The 14144-nt window shown below is 52.9% G+C and overlaps 1 protein-coding gene and 1 non-coding gene across 2 annotated transcripts; both read left to right on the plus strand.

Annotated features, from left to right (window-relative positions):
• Window positions 1-6631: 6631 nt before the first annotated feature.
• LOC101794837 (C-C motif chemokine 4 homolog) lies at window positions 6632-8154 on the plus strand. Its single transcript, XM_005030921.6, has 3 exons — window positions 6632-6979; window positions 7349-7460; window positions 7827-8154. The coding sequence occupies exons 1-3, from the start codon at window positions 6913-6915 to the stop codon at window positions 7930-7932; spliced, it is 285 nt and encodes a 94-aa protein (XP_005030978.1). The 5' UTR covers window positions 6632-6912; the 3' UTR covers window positions 7933-8154.
• Window positions 8155-12485: 4331 nt separating this feature from the next.
• On the plus strand, window positions 12486-12557 carry TRNAH-GUG (transfer RNA histidin (anticodon GUG)). The gene has a single exon. It is a non-coding gene; the product is annotated as a tRNA-His (tRNA).
• The last annotated feature ends 1587 nt before the right edge of the window (window positions 12558-14144 follow it).

The following is a 14144-nucleotide window of genomic DNA, read 5'->3' on the forward strand; positions in this document are numbered from 1 at the left end:
GACACGGCCAGGTACCTTCAGCCAGCTGGTGGCATGCACACACCAGCTTTCCTGCTGCTCCCTGGCTTCTCTGTTGTGCAACAGCTCAAATAAAGACCTTGTGCAAAGGGTGGCCAACCACTACCCTTCTCTTGCTCCTCCTGGAGAGCCACGGGCTGCCTTCAGGTGCAACAGACAGATGAATTGGGCCCATGGGTTGACTAATGCCGTATCTGTCACACTTCAACGGAACAAGGCTTGCCTTCTCCAGCTAGCATGAAAGACACAAACTGCTGCCTTGACATTCCTGCTCAACTGCCCAGCACACAAGAGCCAGCAAAGCCCACGGCCAAAGAGCGTGCTCCTTCTGGTCCATTGCTGACCCATATCTTTGGTCTCCAGCTCCATACTTTCTGCAGCACTTCATTAGCTCTGCTTTGATTGATTTTATGAGACCAAGGAGTCACCTGGAGTCCACGCAGGCTCTCTTCCATTCCTTCACATCCCCACAGTATCCATCAGACGATGCAGTTTTAGGCCTTGAGTGTACTAATTAGCCTTACTCACCCTGAGCAGCCTCATTTGTAGATGGTCTCCCACTCCAAGCCCTCTGCCCAAGGCCCAGGAGACCCATTTAAGTTCAGGGTTGGGCCTTCAGCCCTTGCTGTGGGTGCTGTAGGAGTGCTGCTCTGATATCCTCACTCCATCCGTGTTTCCTGGGCGGACATTGGACCTTTACGGTAGGTAACTTGTCTCATGGACGGATGGACAGACCTTTTGGTGTTGTAGCTGCACCTCTGGCCCCATCTCCTCCCCCTTGTCTCCTGGCTTATCCTGCTCTTGCTGCTCCCTGCAGGCTGGGCCTGGCAGTAAGACACCTCTGGTGTTGTCTTCTCCGAGCCCTTACTCCTCTCCAGGGTGATGTGTGAGGAGCACAGTTATTTATTCCTGTGAAGCAGGGCTCCTGCAGTCTCCACAATCTCAGGGCTGAGACTTGGACTGTGATTTAAGAAATGTCAGCTCTGTCCCCGCTCAGCTTTGTGGTTTTTCTATGAAATGTTATGCAAGTGCGCACATGCTTACGGCAGACTCTGCTCAAGATAGCTTACCGGCCCTTCCTTAATACTGGCTTTGTATAATGTAGCACAACCCCTTGGGTTTACAGAGGGGTCTCCCACCTCTCCTCTGTGTTTAAATCTCTGCCAGAGATCCTTTTTTATGTTCACCTGGAGCTGTTGCCCTGGCTGAGCTGAGCTATGTTTTGGAGCCCTGCCACCCTGCAGCTGTGGTCACGGGAGCCAGTTCCTCTTTCTTCTGAATGCCACAGGCACAGTGAAGCTAGCGATGCCCTTGTTTAGGGGTAACCTTATGGTAAAGAAGACACCAAGGGCTTGTCAAAAAAAAGTCCACAGCCATGTAAGGGACTTTAAGGAACTGCACATCTGCACCTTAAGGAACTGCGCAACTGCAGCTTTGTTGTGTGGTTTTTGTTCTTCTAAGGCAGTCATGCTTTAGCCACAAAGCCATGCTTTGTGTTTGCCTAATCAACTTTTACGAAGATTGTGTCCATGCCTGCTTTACTGCAAGGGCTACACTTGTAAATACAGAGGTTGTCAGGCCTCGCCATGGTCAGACCTGTTCAGCGACCATCTCAGATAATGGGGAAAGCTTCATTTCTGAAGCACCCCTGAATTCTGCCAGATGAGCTGCAAGGCCACAAAGCAAATAATTTTTAAAAAGTAGTAATAGAAGGAAGTGAGAAGAGTCCTCTAAGAAAATATGGGATGTCAACTTGACAGCTCAGGCCGTATTCAGCACAAATATTTTTTTTACTATAATATATCTAGGAAACTTAAAGTATTTTTCTCATTGCATTCTTTCAACTGTCAATTATTGTTCTTGAGAGTGTTGGCTTTTATCCTATTGAAAAACTAAGGAACAAGTTCATAACTTGTCTTCTTGGAGTTATCAGGACTAAATCATTAAAGGCTTCCCAGCTCCAGCTGAAATTAGTTTTATTCTGTTATCATTGCTTTGCTTTAGTTCTCCATTTCTATCTTTAACTCGAAGAGCTCAAGAAAGGACAGGGTTGAAAAAAGGAGGCTGAGTCCTCACCAAACATTATTCCACCCCCCAAATTCTACATTTCATAGAAGCTTCCCCAGCACAGATTTTCCCTTGGAAGCAGTAACTTCTCCTGACACCCCAGGTCTGTCCTTCAAACTCACTGGAGAAAAATGGAAGAAGCATCTCCTTTTCAGTGCATGTCCCAGGTATACACATTTTAGTTCACCATCCACACGTCTGGAGGATGTGCACTGAAAAGAGCTTTCACAGAATCATCTAGGCAGGAAGAGACCTCCAAGATCACTGAGTCCAACCTCTGGCCTAACACTGACCAATCCTCCTCTAACCCACATCACTGAGCTCTACATCTAAACGTCTTTTAAAGACCTCCAGGGATGGTGACTGAACCACTTCCCTGGGCAGCCCATCCCAATGCCTAACATGCCTAACAACCCTTTCGGTAAAGAAGTTTCTCTTAACATCCAACCTAAAAAAAAAAAAAAAAAAAAAAAAAAAGCTTTATCAGGTGGCTTCTGCTTTATCTTCAGCTATATCTTCAGCTTTATCAGGCAGGATCCTGCATTAGCCTCCACAGTCAGGGCTCTTGCCTGTATGGACATATCCTTCCTCCAGTTCTGTCACTTTCCCCCTGCCTACGTGCCTAAATTTGAAGAAACTGGCATCACACATTTCCCCCCCCCATCCTCTCTTTTTCTTAGCAAAGTGGCTACTTTCAGTTTCTGGTCCAGGTACCTCCAGCCCTTGCTCTGCTTGGCTATGTTGACTACTGCCTGGCTGGAGTGAGTTTCTAGTCTCTGGGGCACAGGGAAGACCCTCTCAGTTCCCGGAGACGATGGGCAAGCTTGCTCAGTGACTCAGTGCAGATAATCCTCTGGAGAAAGGCTCCTGGACATACCCTTCCTGCAGCCTTTGAAACTTGTGACTCTGGGCAGGACTTACCGCACAGGATACGCCTTGGTCAATCACCAGTTTCCAGTGCCTGGTGGTCCCCAGTGTCCAGCTGTAGGAAGCAGGCTTTGGAAAAGCCTCTTGTTTTTATCCTTTTGAAGTGTCTTTCCGGCCTCTAGGAGCTGGCACAGTTGTACCCAGAGTCTCAGCATGAACTCCGGCAAGGAATGAGAGCATCACGTTTGTTTTGTGATCACGTTTATGAATCAACCAGGGCTTTAAAATGGATCTAGGACCACCTGGAGAGCAGAGCCTGACCTTCCAAAGCAGTGTAAAGACAGTATGGCTGCTCCCAGCTGTATGTTTCCAGCAGAGATGGGAACGCTCAGTTATCTGCTGAGACTCCTTTTCCAGGTGCGTGGCTCGTTCTGCCAAAATCCTTCTTTCCCACAGTGGCACAGGTGCTGGCAAACACCCTACCCCAAGCTCTTCTCTTCCTCCTTCTGCAGAATCAAGATAATGATGTTTATTTTTCATGTAAACAAGCAAATTCTCCACAGCCTGCTCAGCTGAGAAGGGAACTTGGGTCAGCTGTGGGGCTTTCCAGCATCCCTCAGTTAATGACAGTGCATCAGCCTTTCCCTTCCCAAAAAGTAAAAGAATAGACATCAAGGGATCTCCAGGGAGTTGTGAATTGTCTAGCTGTGATAGGGATCGCTTGAAAACACGAGAAAGGGGAAGTAGAGGAGCCCGGGCCAGCTCTTCTGCCAGAAAAACAAGCACAGCTCTGCAGAAGTGGGGCCACGCTAGTATTTTACTTACTTCTCCAGGTTCTTTCCATCCAGAGCAGCCTCTGGATATCCCTGTGCTGGGTATTCCTGTGCTTGCAGTTCTCCCTTGCACGGCTGATTGGGTAAAGCCCCAGGCCAGGGGAAGGCAGGCAGCAAGATCATTCCCTACAGGTTTCCAAAATGCTCCTCTGTTGCCTGGGGTCCAGCCCAAGTGGTTTTTCCCTAGGTGTAGTTAAGGCTGTGCACTCCCCTGGGTGGCGGTGTGGGTGTCCTGGCTGCGGGGGAGCCTGTGTCCCCCCACTTTGGGGACATCTGCCATGGAGATGACAGCAGCAGGCCACCTGCTCAGTGGCCCTGGTCCTACACATATCACAAGCAATATAAAAATGCAGCCAAACCACGCAGCATCAGGAGCTGTGCCATGGTCCACGTGCCCAGCTCGGGGTTACCAGTTTGCAAGAAGGGAGCCTGCAGCACAGCAGAAATGGGAAACTGGCTGAGAAGGGAGCACCCACGAAGCCTGTGGGAGGAAGACAAGATGCTTTCATGGACCAGTAGCATGAGGAATTTATTGTAGCCCTGGGAGCTGTTGAGTCACTGGGTTGAAGGCATGCCAGTAGGAATGACACCAATTTTTTGGGTTATGCGATCTATTTACAAATGTGTTGTTTTTATTCTAGCCTACCTTGTGCTTCCAGGGTTCTTGGATTTTTAAAGGTTCCCTACTGGGAACTTTTCTCATTTATGGTCTGACAACACATTGCTTTGGGGGTTGAAGCCCTTTTGGTGAATTGGCAGAGTTTGTTGATGAGGAAAGAAACACAAGGAGTTGCGTAATTGCTCTGGCCAGCCAGAGATCCCTGTAAGCTGGTTAGCTTAACCATTGTCCAGTATCTTCCCTTTCCATCTGACTTCTGCCAAGGGAGACGTACACACACACGTGCACACCCACACCAGGACACGAGTGCAGGCAATGGCGCGGTGCCCCTGGCCGTGGCTCTGCCTCCAGCTTGGAGGATGACTGTTGAAGAGGACGTGTCCTTGTATCGATGGCTGTGCACTCAAGGCACAAGGGGGCTTGCTCTGACCCTAAAACAGCCTGGAGTCATAAATCAGCCACAAATCCTTGTACTGAAAGAGTGGCAGGTTCACCAGCTAGGTCCCAACGACGTGGGAGCTGATGGCACCTCTTGCCACGAGCTGTCTTTGGGATTGGACACCTGGAGGGAGCACAGCATGCCAAACACTGACCTCAGGAGTCTGCTCCTGTGTTGCAGCACCTCTGTGAATCTCTGTGAGCAGGGCAGGGGGCCCTGACCTCTGCTTGTGGCTACTATACGCAGGCTGAGGAGACAGCCCCATGGGTACTGTCCTTCCCAAAAAGAAGGCTTCATCCTTCTTCCAGCCACGCCTGGCTTCGCAGGGAGCTTGGTGAGCACTGTCACTCACTTTCTTTGAATGACAGCTCGCAGGGGTGAAAGAAAAACATAAATTGAGAAGCTTTGCTTCCAGCATCCTGCTTCAGGAGTGCCAGCAGACAAGGAGCAGCACAGCTCTGGAAGGAATCCTTGTCCCCAGCCACCGTGCTGTGCTCTCCAGGCGATGCCATGTCCAGCGCTGCCTTATCCCTGTGCAAGCAGTGCGGTGCCCCAGGGAAAGGGTGTAAATCTTCTGATTTACACCAGCTGTGGGCGTACTCACTGGTGGGGGCTTGGTGCTGAGCTGCTCCAGCCCCCTGACTGGGGGCCACACAGCATTGGTGACCTCATGCCAGCTCCTCTGGGAGAAGTCACATCTTTGGGACGGAGGAACTCTGCTGCGGTGTTCTGAGTATTTAATAATTTTTTCCACTGCCCAGCTTTTGGCATACACCACTGGGGCTCCTTCTTGAGTGGGAGATATGTCTCCTGCTGCAGCTGAGGTCAAGGAGATGTGGGCATGGCAAGAGCAGGCCTTAGGATTCTGCAGTTTTCCCCCAAGTTTTTTAAAAGGCAGCCAGGGACAACACGATGCCCAGCACAATATCCCGCTCGAGCCCTGCTCCAAAGCGACAGAGGATAGCTGGGGGGTGCCAACGTGAACAAGGGCTTGTGGTGACCCCTTGGGCATCGTACAGCGGGTGAGGGGGGACCGTGGTGCCCCCAGGACCTGCGTGGGACCCTGCTGCTCCACACACTCACTCACAGCTGGGCAGAAAAGAGGGAACAGGGAAAGAACAAGCATCAGGGCAGAGTGGGGTGAAGCATTCCCCAAGAAGTAGCCCCCATCAGCGATGCCTTTCTGCATGTCCTTGCAGGATCTGGGAGGCTGCGAGGCTGCAAAGAGAAGGAAGACGTAGGAAAAATACTCAAGAACTCGAAACACAAACTTTTCCTTCTACATCTTTCAGCCTGATTCAGCCTCCTGCTCTGCCCCACAGCCAGAAGGCTAAAGCAGCCTCATCTGCAAGGGAAGACTCTGCTGCACCCAACTCTTCTTTCACCCAACTCTCCTCAATTACTGAAGAGCATTTTTTGGGGAAAACTTGTGTTCCTCTCCATAGGAACAGCTGCAGTTGTGACACAATGTTTGACAGTACTTGACATCTTGACATCCTACAGCTTTTGAGCTACAAAGGACTGGTGGGAGCAGTGGTCACTGCACTCCTGCTTAATGCTCCCCCAGGAATTCAGTCGATCCACACTTTCTCCAGAACTTTTTTTTTTTAAATACTTTTTTTTGCTGTCAGGCTGAAAAGTGACTTTGTGCTGAAAGCATGGTGCTGCCTTTTTTGTCAACACAAATCCATTCTCTGTGGGTTTTGGAGCCCTTCAGTCTCTGCTTCCGTAGAGGAGGTTTTCACTTCCCTCTTCAGCTTTGTGGCTTTCCCACAGGCCAGTCTCAGCTTACAGAGAAGTTATTGAGGTCTGCTTGTCCTTTCTTTCTAGGGATTACCTCTGTCTGTAACCCTAGAGGTGCCACGTGACATGGAAATTCCCTTCCCCTAAGAAAATGCATAGGGCTTTCACTTGAAGTGGGTGGCAATTCTTTGGAAAAGAGCTAAAATGGGGAGGGGGGACGGGGTGGAGAGGATAAATTGCAGCACCTCCCTGCCTGGGCTAACATCGCAGCTCTTCAGAGGAGGCAGAGCAGCACTGTACTGAGGAAGAGCCCTCGCACAGCCACCATGCTCAGCACAAGACCAGTCCTGCTGCTCCTGCTGCTCCTCACCTTCTCCCAGCACTGCGCCACAGGTGAGGCACCTCGCGGGCTGCCAGCACCCTGGCTGGCTGGGGACCTGGCTGGGGATGTTGCCCTGGGGAGCTCAGGGATGAAAGCCCAGCGGGGACGGTGCTGTTGGCAGGAGGAGCAACCCCCAGGGCTCCTGGCTGGGAGGGGGCTGCAGGTCCCAGTGGTGCAGGGAAGGATGGGGACAGCACCCTGAGCTGGGTGGCCTTGGCATGGGGCTGGTGGTGCCTCCTCCTGCCGTCACCTGGGGCTCCTTGTAGCAGCAGCTGCAGAAATCGAGGGATTTTGTGCATGTCAGCTTTCTTACAGGGAAATGACTTAAAGACTGCTTTCCAAACCAGCATTCACAACCTCACTTTCTCTCCCTTCTCCAGCTCCGTACTCACCTTCAGAATGCTGCTTTGAGTTCTTGAAGCCAGCTCTCCGGTATGAAGTGCTGAAGGATTTCTACGAGACTCCCAAAGAGTGTTTTTCCCCAGGAATTGTGTAAGTCCTTGTAATTTCCCTACCATTGCACTGTTTCCTGGGATGCTGCAGGTGCTTTATTCCATCCCATCTGGTGACAGGACCCAGTCCCCTGCAGGGGACCCGGATGGGCCTACATGGCCTCTATCCACTGGAGGGGCTGCAGCAGGGTGGCTGACTGGCAGCACAAAGAGGGGAGGACACAACTCTCTGGCCACTTCTCCAGAGCATGGTTAAGGACGCAAGTCCATTGGGGCTCCTGAAGGCTCTTCAGAGCTTCTAGGGCCACAGGGAAGGGAAAAGGATTGCAGTGAAGGGAAGAGGGAGGACATGGGTCTGGGATTGCAGCTGTTGTTTCCCACCAACCTTTGCCTTTCATCTCATCAGGTTTGAGACTAAGAACGGGAACAAGGTCTGTGCAAAACCAAACACACCTTGGGTGAAGAAAGCTATGGAGAAACTTCTCAGAAAGAAGAGGTCTCACACCTCCTGATGCAGAGCAGATGCCCCAGTTCAGGCTACCCAGCTTTCTGATGGGAATATTTCTACACAGCATCCTGCGGAGGACCCTGATGCTGATGGATGGCACGGCCTCCCCTGAGCCCTGTGCTGTACCGACAAGCCAGGCACCAGATCCTGGGATTTTGCAGCCCTGCCAGCTTCCACCCACGGAGCAAATAAATAAACCTCAAATAAAGGTTTAATTCACACACTATCAAGGATTGGTGTCCTTCTCTCTCCCAGTCCCAGCAGAATGCTGCTGCTGGCTGGTCAGGGCATGGAGCCACTCACGTTGGGGGCCAAGGGGCTGGGGTGGGATGAGGGCTCTTCCACTGCCTCCTGAAGCCTTGTGAGTCTCGCTGGGGCTGGACAGGGAGGGGGTGTACTGGGTTTATGTAGCAAAGTTTGGGAGGGCCCTCTGTGTGGGTTCCAGCCTCAGCAGCTGTGGCAGGGGGACACCATTTTTGTTTCAGCCAAACAGCAGAAACACAGAGTGGTTTGGGTTGGGAGGGACCTTAAAGATCATCTAATTCCAACGTCCTTGCCATGGGCAAGGACACCTCCCACTAGACCAGACTGCTCCAAGCCCCATCCAACCTGGCCTTGAACAACATTTCCAGGAATGCAGCATCCACAGCTTCTCTGGGCAGCCTGTTCCAGTGCCTCAGCACCCTCACGGTAAAGAATTTCTTCCAAATACCTAATCGAAATCCACCCTTTTTTAGATTAAAGTCACTACCACTTGTCCTGTCACCACACTCCCTGACAGAGTCCCTCCCCAGCTTTCCTGTAGGCCCCATTTAGGCAATGGAAGGCTGCTATAAAGTCTCCCTGAAGCCCTCTTTTCTCCAGGCCAAACCCCTGCTCACTCAGCCTGTCGTCAGAGGGGTGAAGGCTGCTGCTTGTTGCCCCAGGAATGGAGGAAAGCTGCACACTAACAGCTGCCTAGGTACCGGAGGCTCCTCTGCTCCTCCGCACACCACAATCCTCTGCAGGACCCTGCAGGAAGGACCCTGCTGCTTTGGGGATTGCAGGAGAGCTGGGGGACAGGAAGGTTTGGCAGCCACTTTGGAAACAGAGGATACCAGAGGGGTCTTTGGTTGCAGACACGTACAGCATGTACTGCTTCAGAAGCCCCTGGATCCTGCAGTGTGCACCCCTGCTGTCGTAGTTGAACCCTGGTAGGCAGCTAAGACCCACAAAGGTTGCTCACACCCCTGGCGGGATGGCGGTAAGAGGACAAAACCTTGTGGGGTGAGATGAAGATGGTTTAATAGGTAAAGTAAAAGCTGCATGTGCAAGCCAAGCAAATTAAGGAATTCAGTTACAACTTCACAATGGCATGCAGATGGCAAACCAGGCAAGCAGAACTTCATCATGTGTAATGGGCACATGGGATGACTTTGGCCAGGTTCCAAACATCGCCCCACTTCCTTCTCTTTTTCCTGGCAAGGTTTCATAAGTAAGGGGGAAAAATATAAAGCAAAAACAAAACACAATCATAATACCAAGTGATAAGGAGGAGAATGGGGGGGTGGCGGTACCCTACCCCCCACAGACCGACCAGGCTTCAACCCCTTAGGGCAAGAAGAGAGTGTTGAGTAGCTGACAGCCTTGGTGCTGGAACTCCTGTCTCCTTGGGAACAGGAATTTGGCAGCAGCACCTTTGGCAGTGGCTTGCATGAAAGAAAAGATTTGGTGCTGACAGACAATTGTGACACACTGCAAGTCTCAGAATCTGAGGGCTCATGGTCATAAAAAGGCAGGTGGACGTTTCTGGGGTGGACCAGAAAGTCTTCAGTTTGAAGAAGTCTTTCAAACTACTACCTGGAGTCTTCACGAGCACTTGGGCCATTGAAACATGCTGTTTCCTTGGTCTCAGAACCCTCTCCTGACAGCTGTAAATACCAGCCAGCAGGGCCTGGGCTACCAAAATCTCCAGCCCCATCCTCAGCTGCCAACTGGCCAGCAGGTCCTGTGCTATGATCTTGATTTTGGGTGCTGCAGCCCAGGGAGAGGCAGCTGAGGCTCGTTGCCAGGAGGGCCAGAGCCTCCTGCTGTTCACACTCCTCTTCCTCTTGGGACTCCAGCAACTCTTGCCAGCACAGGGCCATACACGTAGGGGGCATAAAAGCCATAAGCAAAGGGTCCCCATCTTGAGCTGGCCACCAGGACTGGGGAGACTGTGGCCAGCCTGGGGGCCTGGCTGCTGCCCAGGGCTGGGCCACAACCAAACGGAGCAGTTGGGCGCCCATCTTCGGCTGCCATCTGGACACAAGGCCTGGGGGAAAAGGTCTTTCCTCCAGATGCCAGTGTCCCTCTTGGCCCAAGGCCACTGTGCTGCCCAAGTCAGGCCCTCATCCAGGCCAGGGGGAGTCAGACCCCTTCTTTAGCTGCTAGCTGGCCACCAGGCCCATGCCCAGGCCCGGTCCTGGTAGATTCTTACTCAGGGCACAAAATGGCCCCCATCTCTTGCAGGCGCTGAGGCACGTGCATGTAGCTGGAGGAGCAGCCTGCTCTGCACGGACAGCAGGACCCTGGTCCAGATCCTGTCTTACGATGGGTGTTGCAGCCAGGCCACCATTAGGATTTCCAGGTGGCTGAAAAGTCCAGGAGGGTGGCTAGAAAACCACCCTCTATGAAGAAATCCTTCAGCGTTGGCAACCACGGCCAAAATGGCAAAGGCAGAACTACAGCAATAAGCCACCCATCAAGCAACGGCCATAAACTCACCAGAACATCTCAGACGTGGCCAGGAAAAGCAACACTATCCGAGTCAGGAGTAGAAATTGCCAGGTAGAGAGGGGCTTCAGTTTGAGGCAGTGTTTTAAACTACTGCCTTGAGGCTTCAGGAACCTTCGGGCCAGTGAAACGCCCGGCTTCCTCAGTCTTACAGCTCTCCTGACAGCTATGAATGGCTCTCCCCAGCCTCCTGCCTAGGGGCTCCCTGCAGAGCCCCCAGCCCCTGGCCCTGCTGGGTGCCCTTCTATGGTCCCGTGTCTGTGCCCTGCGCCTGGGCTCTGTGATGCGCTCAGTGGTGTCACAGAGCTGGCAGTGACCTCACAGACTCCCTCCTGCCATTATCCTCTGGTGACAGCAGCCGGAGAGGCCTGTGTCGCATGGAGAAGCATCTCCTGAGGATGGCACAGACACTTGTCTCTGGCCCCAGCATGCTGGACACCCTGGGGCTGGCGCTGCATGGCTGCCTCTGCCTCGGCCCTGGCCTCGTCCTACTCCTGGTGGCCTGGGCCACCCTGCACTGCTGCTGCAGCACCTCAGGCAAAGGCCACCAGGTAGGAGGGAGGCTCCAGGCAGCCCTTCTGGGGAAGCCTGGCAGAGCAGAGAGGCTGGCAGTTTGTGGGGATCCCAGTGCACCAAGGGATGGGACACGAGGCCTCTCGGTGGGCTCAGCTGGGGTGCTGCTTCTGCCAGCAATTCAGTGCTAGGAGCTGAGGCAAGGGAAGGTGCATGAAGGACCATGACACAGGTAGAGCTCTATTCGGCCCAGAAACTGATTCCTGCAGGTGCTGGGGTCTTCTAGGTCCCCTCTTCTGCCCACGGTTGGGCCACATCCTAGACAGGGGCAGCTGTGCCCCATCTTCAGAGGCCAGCAGGCCACCTCACCCAAGCACAGGGCCCGTCCCAGCAGACTCTTTCTCACAGAACTCCACTTTCCCCATCTCTTGCAGATGCTAAGGCATGTGCACACAGCTGCAAGGAGCAGCTTTCTCTGGATGAGCAGCAGACCCCTAGGCCCTGTTCCTGCATGAGAACATGCGGGAGGCCCTGGAGATGCACATTCATGAGGAGAAACTGTGCCACAAATAGGGCTTGCCTGCAGGGTCCCTAGCAGAACCCCAGGCACTGCCGTCAGTCCCCTAAGAGCAGTGTGCAGCACTCCACATTCAGCACCGCCCTCAAGACCCAGGGCTGGGCACCAGGAAAACGGGTATCCAACGGAAAAAAAAATACAACTGCTGCCTGTGCTGCAAAGGACAGAAGCTGCGAGGTAATGCAAAGGCCTCCCCATCACTGACTCTTTCCCGTTAAATCCATTCAACTTTTTCCTATTAAAACTCCACCTCTTCTGGGCAGCTGCCCTGATATGAGCAGAGACGTCTGGGGCAGCTCTGAGGCTCCCCACAGCATGTTACTAATTACATGCCTACTGTACAACTACTTGAGCTGTACTTTTGACATATTAGGGTGTCATACCCTCCCACATCCTGCCCCACAGCATGATATTCCCTGCTGTGTTGTTGCAGCGCATCACATGGCACCGTTGTTTGTAAGAGCTTCTGTCCCTGGCTGCCATCCGCCATCTCCAGAGTTTTACACAGCAGCTTTAGGGCCCTGTTCCACATTGCTGAGGCTCCGAGCAGCAGCAGACAAGCCCATTCAGAGCTGCCCTGATCAAAATAGCCGGCTTTCATGGCCCAGGCCATGCCAGGTGCCCCACAACGGGAGAGGGGACAATGCTGTCCATCACAGCCAGCACGCTCTCCTGCCTCTGCTCCCGGTGCGTGCGAGGCCTCCCACCGCACAGCTGTGATCGTATAGTGGTCAGTACTCTGCGTTGTGGCCGCAGCAACCTCGGTTCGAATCCGAGTCACAGCAATGGTTTTGCAGAGAGCCGGGTGCGCGCAAAGGCCACTTGGAAAATGCAAGGGAGACATCTGCAGGGAAGCTCCAGCCCGTGTGTCAGCAAAGATGCTGTGGCCCAAGGGGGAGGTAGCGGCCCTGCAGTGCTCCCTGCTCCTCAGAGTTTGTGGAGGTTTTCCTTAGCTGGGCAGATGAGCTCCACCACAATCTCTCCCCCTCCTCAAAGGAAAAACTACAGTGAAAATGGCGCAAGGGTTGAGATAAGGACAGGGAAATCACTCAACAATTATCACCACGGCCAACACAGACTTAGCACAGGAAGATTAATGTAATTTATTACCTATTACTAACAAGCTAGAGCAGCACAAAAACTACAAATAAATAAATAAATAAAATCAAAACACTTTTCTGCCTTCCATCCACCATTTTCTAGCTCCTCCCCCAAAGCAGCACAGGGGAATAGGGAAAAAAGGGCTGCAGTCAGTCCGTAATGCTTCATCTCCTCACAGTCACTCTCTGCCCCTGCTCCATGTGGGGTCCCTCTCACAGAATGCTGCCCTTCCCAAACCAATCCCATGTGGGTTTCCCACAGACAGCAGCTCTTCAAGAACTGCTCCAAACATGGATCCGTACCACAGGGCCCATCCGTCAGGAGCAAAGTGCTCTAACATGGCTCCCCCATGGGCAGCAGCTCCTGCCAGGCAGCTGTGTGGATTCCGGCGTGGGCTCCTCTCCTTGGGCTGCAGCTCCGGCCTGCAGCCTGCTGCACCAGGGGCTCTCCATGGGCCCCAACACCCTTCAGCCCACATCCACCTGCTCCAACCCTCAAGGTCCAGGGTTGAGCACCAGGAAAGTGGGTGTCCGATGGAAAATATCCCCTACTGCCTGTGCTGCGAGGGACAGAAGCTGCAAGGGAACGTGGAGGCCTCCCCATCACTGATTCTTCCTACTACTGTTAAATCCATTAAACCCATTCCTATTAAAACTCCACCTCTTCTGTGTGACAGCAGTGATATGAGCAGAGATGTCTGGGAGGGCTCTGAGTCTCACCACGGCCGTGGGATGAAGAACATGGCACCCTAACCATGCCACCCACCTCAGCTGAGGGGGACTTGCAGAAAGCAGCCCCTACGCAGGGCTCATGGGACCATTCTGATAACCCTCTTTGGGCTCTTGCACTGTTGTGAGGGCCTGGGAGCACCGGCAGGGAAGTGAAAGGCAGGCGCAGGATGGCTCTGGGAGAGCAAAATCTTGGCTGTCCTTGTCCTCATTAGGCAAGCCCACCTCAGGGTGCTAAAGAGAAGAGGAGGTCCCGAAGGGGGCAAGCAAATGAAGAGGGAATCACACTCACACTGGATGTGTCTCTTTTGGTCAGTGTCCACCCCGGGCCATATCGCGCCACTCCCTCATGCCTTGATGTGGCACAGGCCAGTCAAAAAGTGGGTAAAAAGACAAAAATATTACCCACATGAGATTTTCTTTCCAAACCAGGCAGGAGCAAAGAGTAGGAAGCACTGACCACTGGGCTCCCTGTGTCTGAGCCTGCTGCAAGGGAAGGATTTATTGGCAGGGGCAGGAGTTGGGCCAGGCAGGGAGGTCGCA

The sequence above is a fragment of the Anas platyrhynchos genome, chromosome 12 (assembly GCF_047663525.1).
Source record: "Anas platyrhynchos isolate ZD024472 breed Pekin duck chromosome 12, IASCAAS_PekinDuck_T2T, whole genome shotgun sequence".
NCBI lineage: Eukaryota > Metazoa > Chordata > Aves > Anseriformes > Anatidae > Anas > Anas platyrhynchos.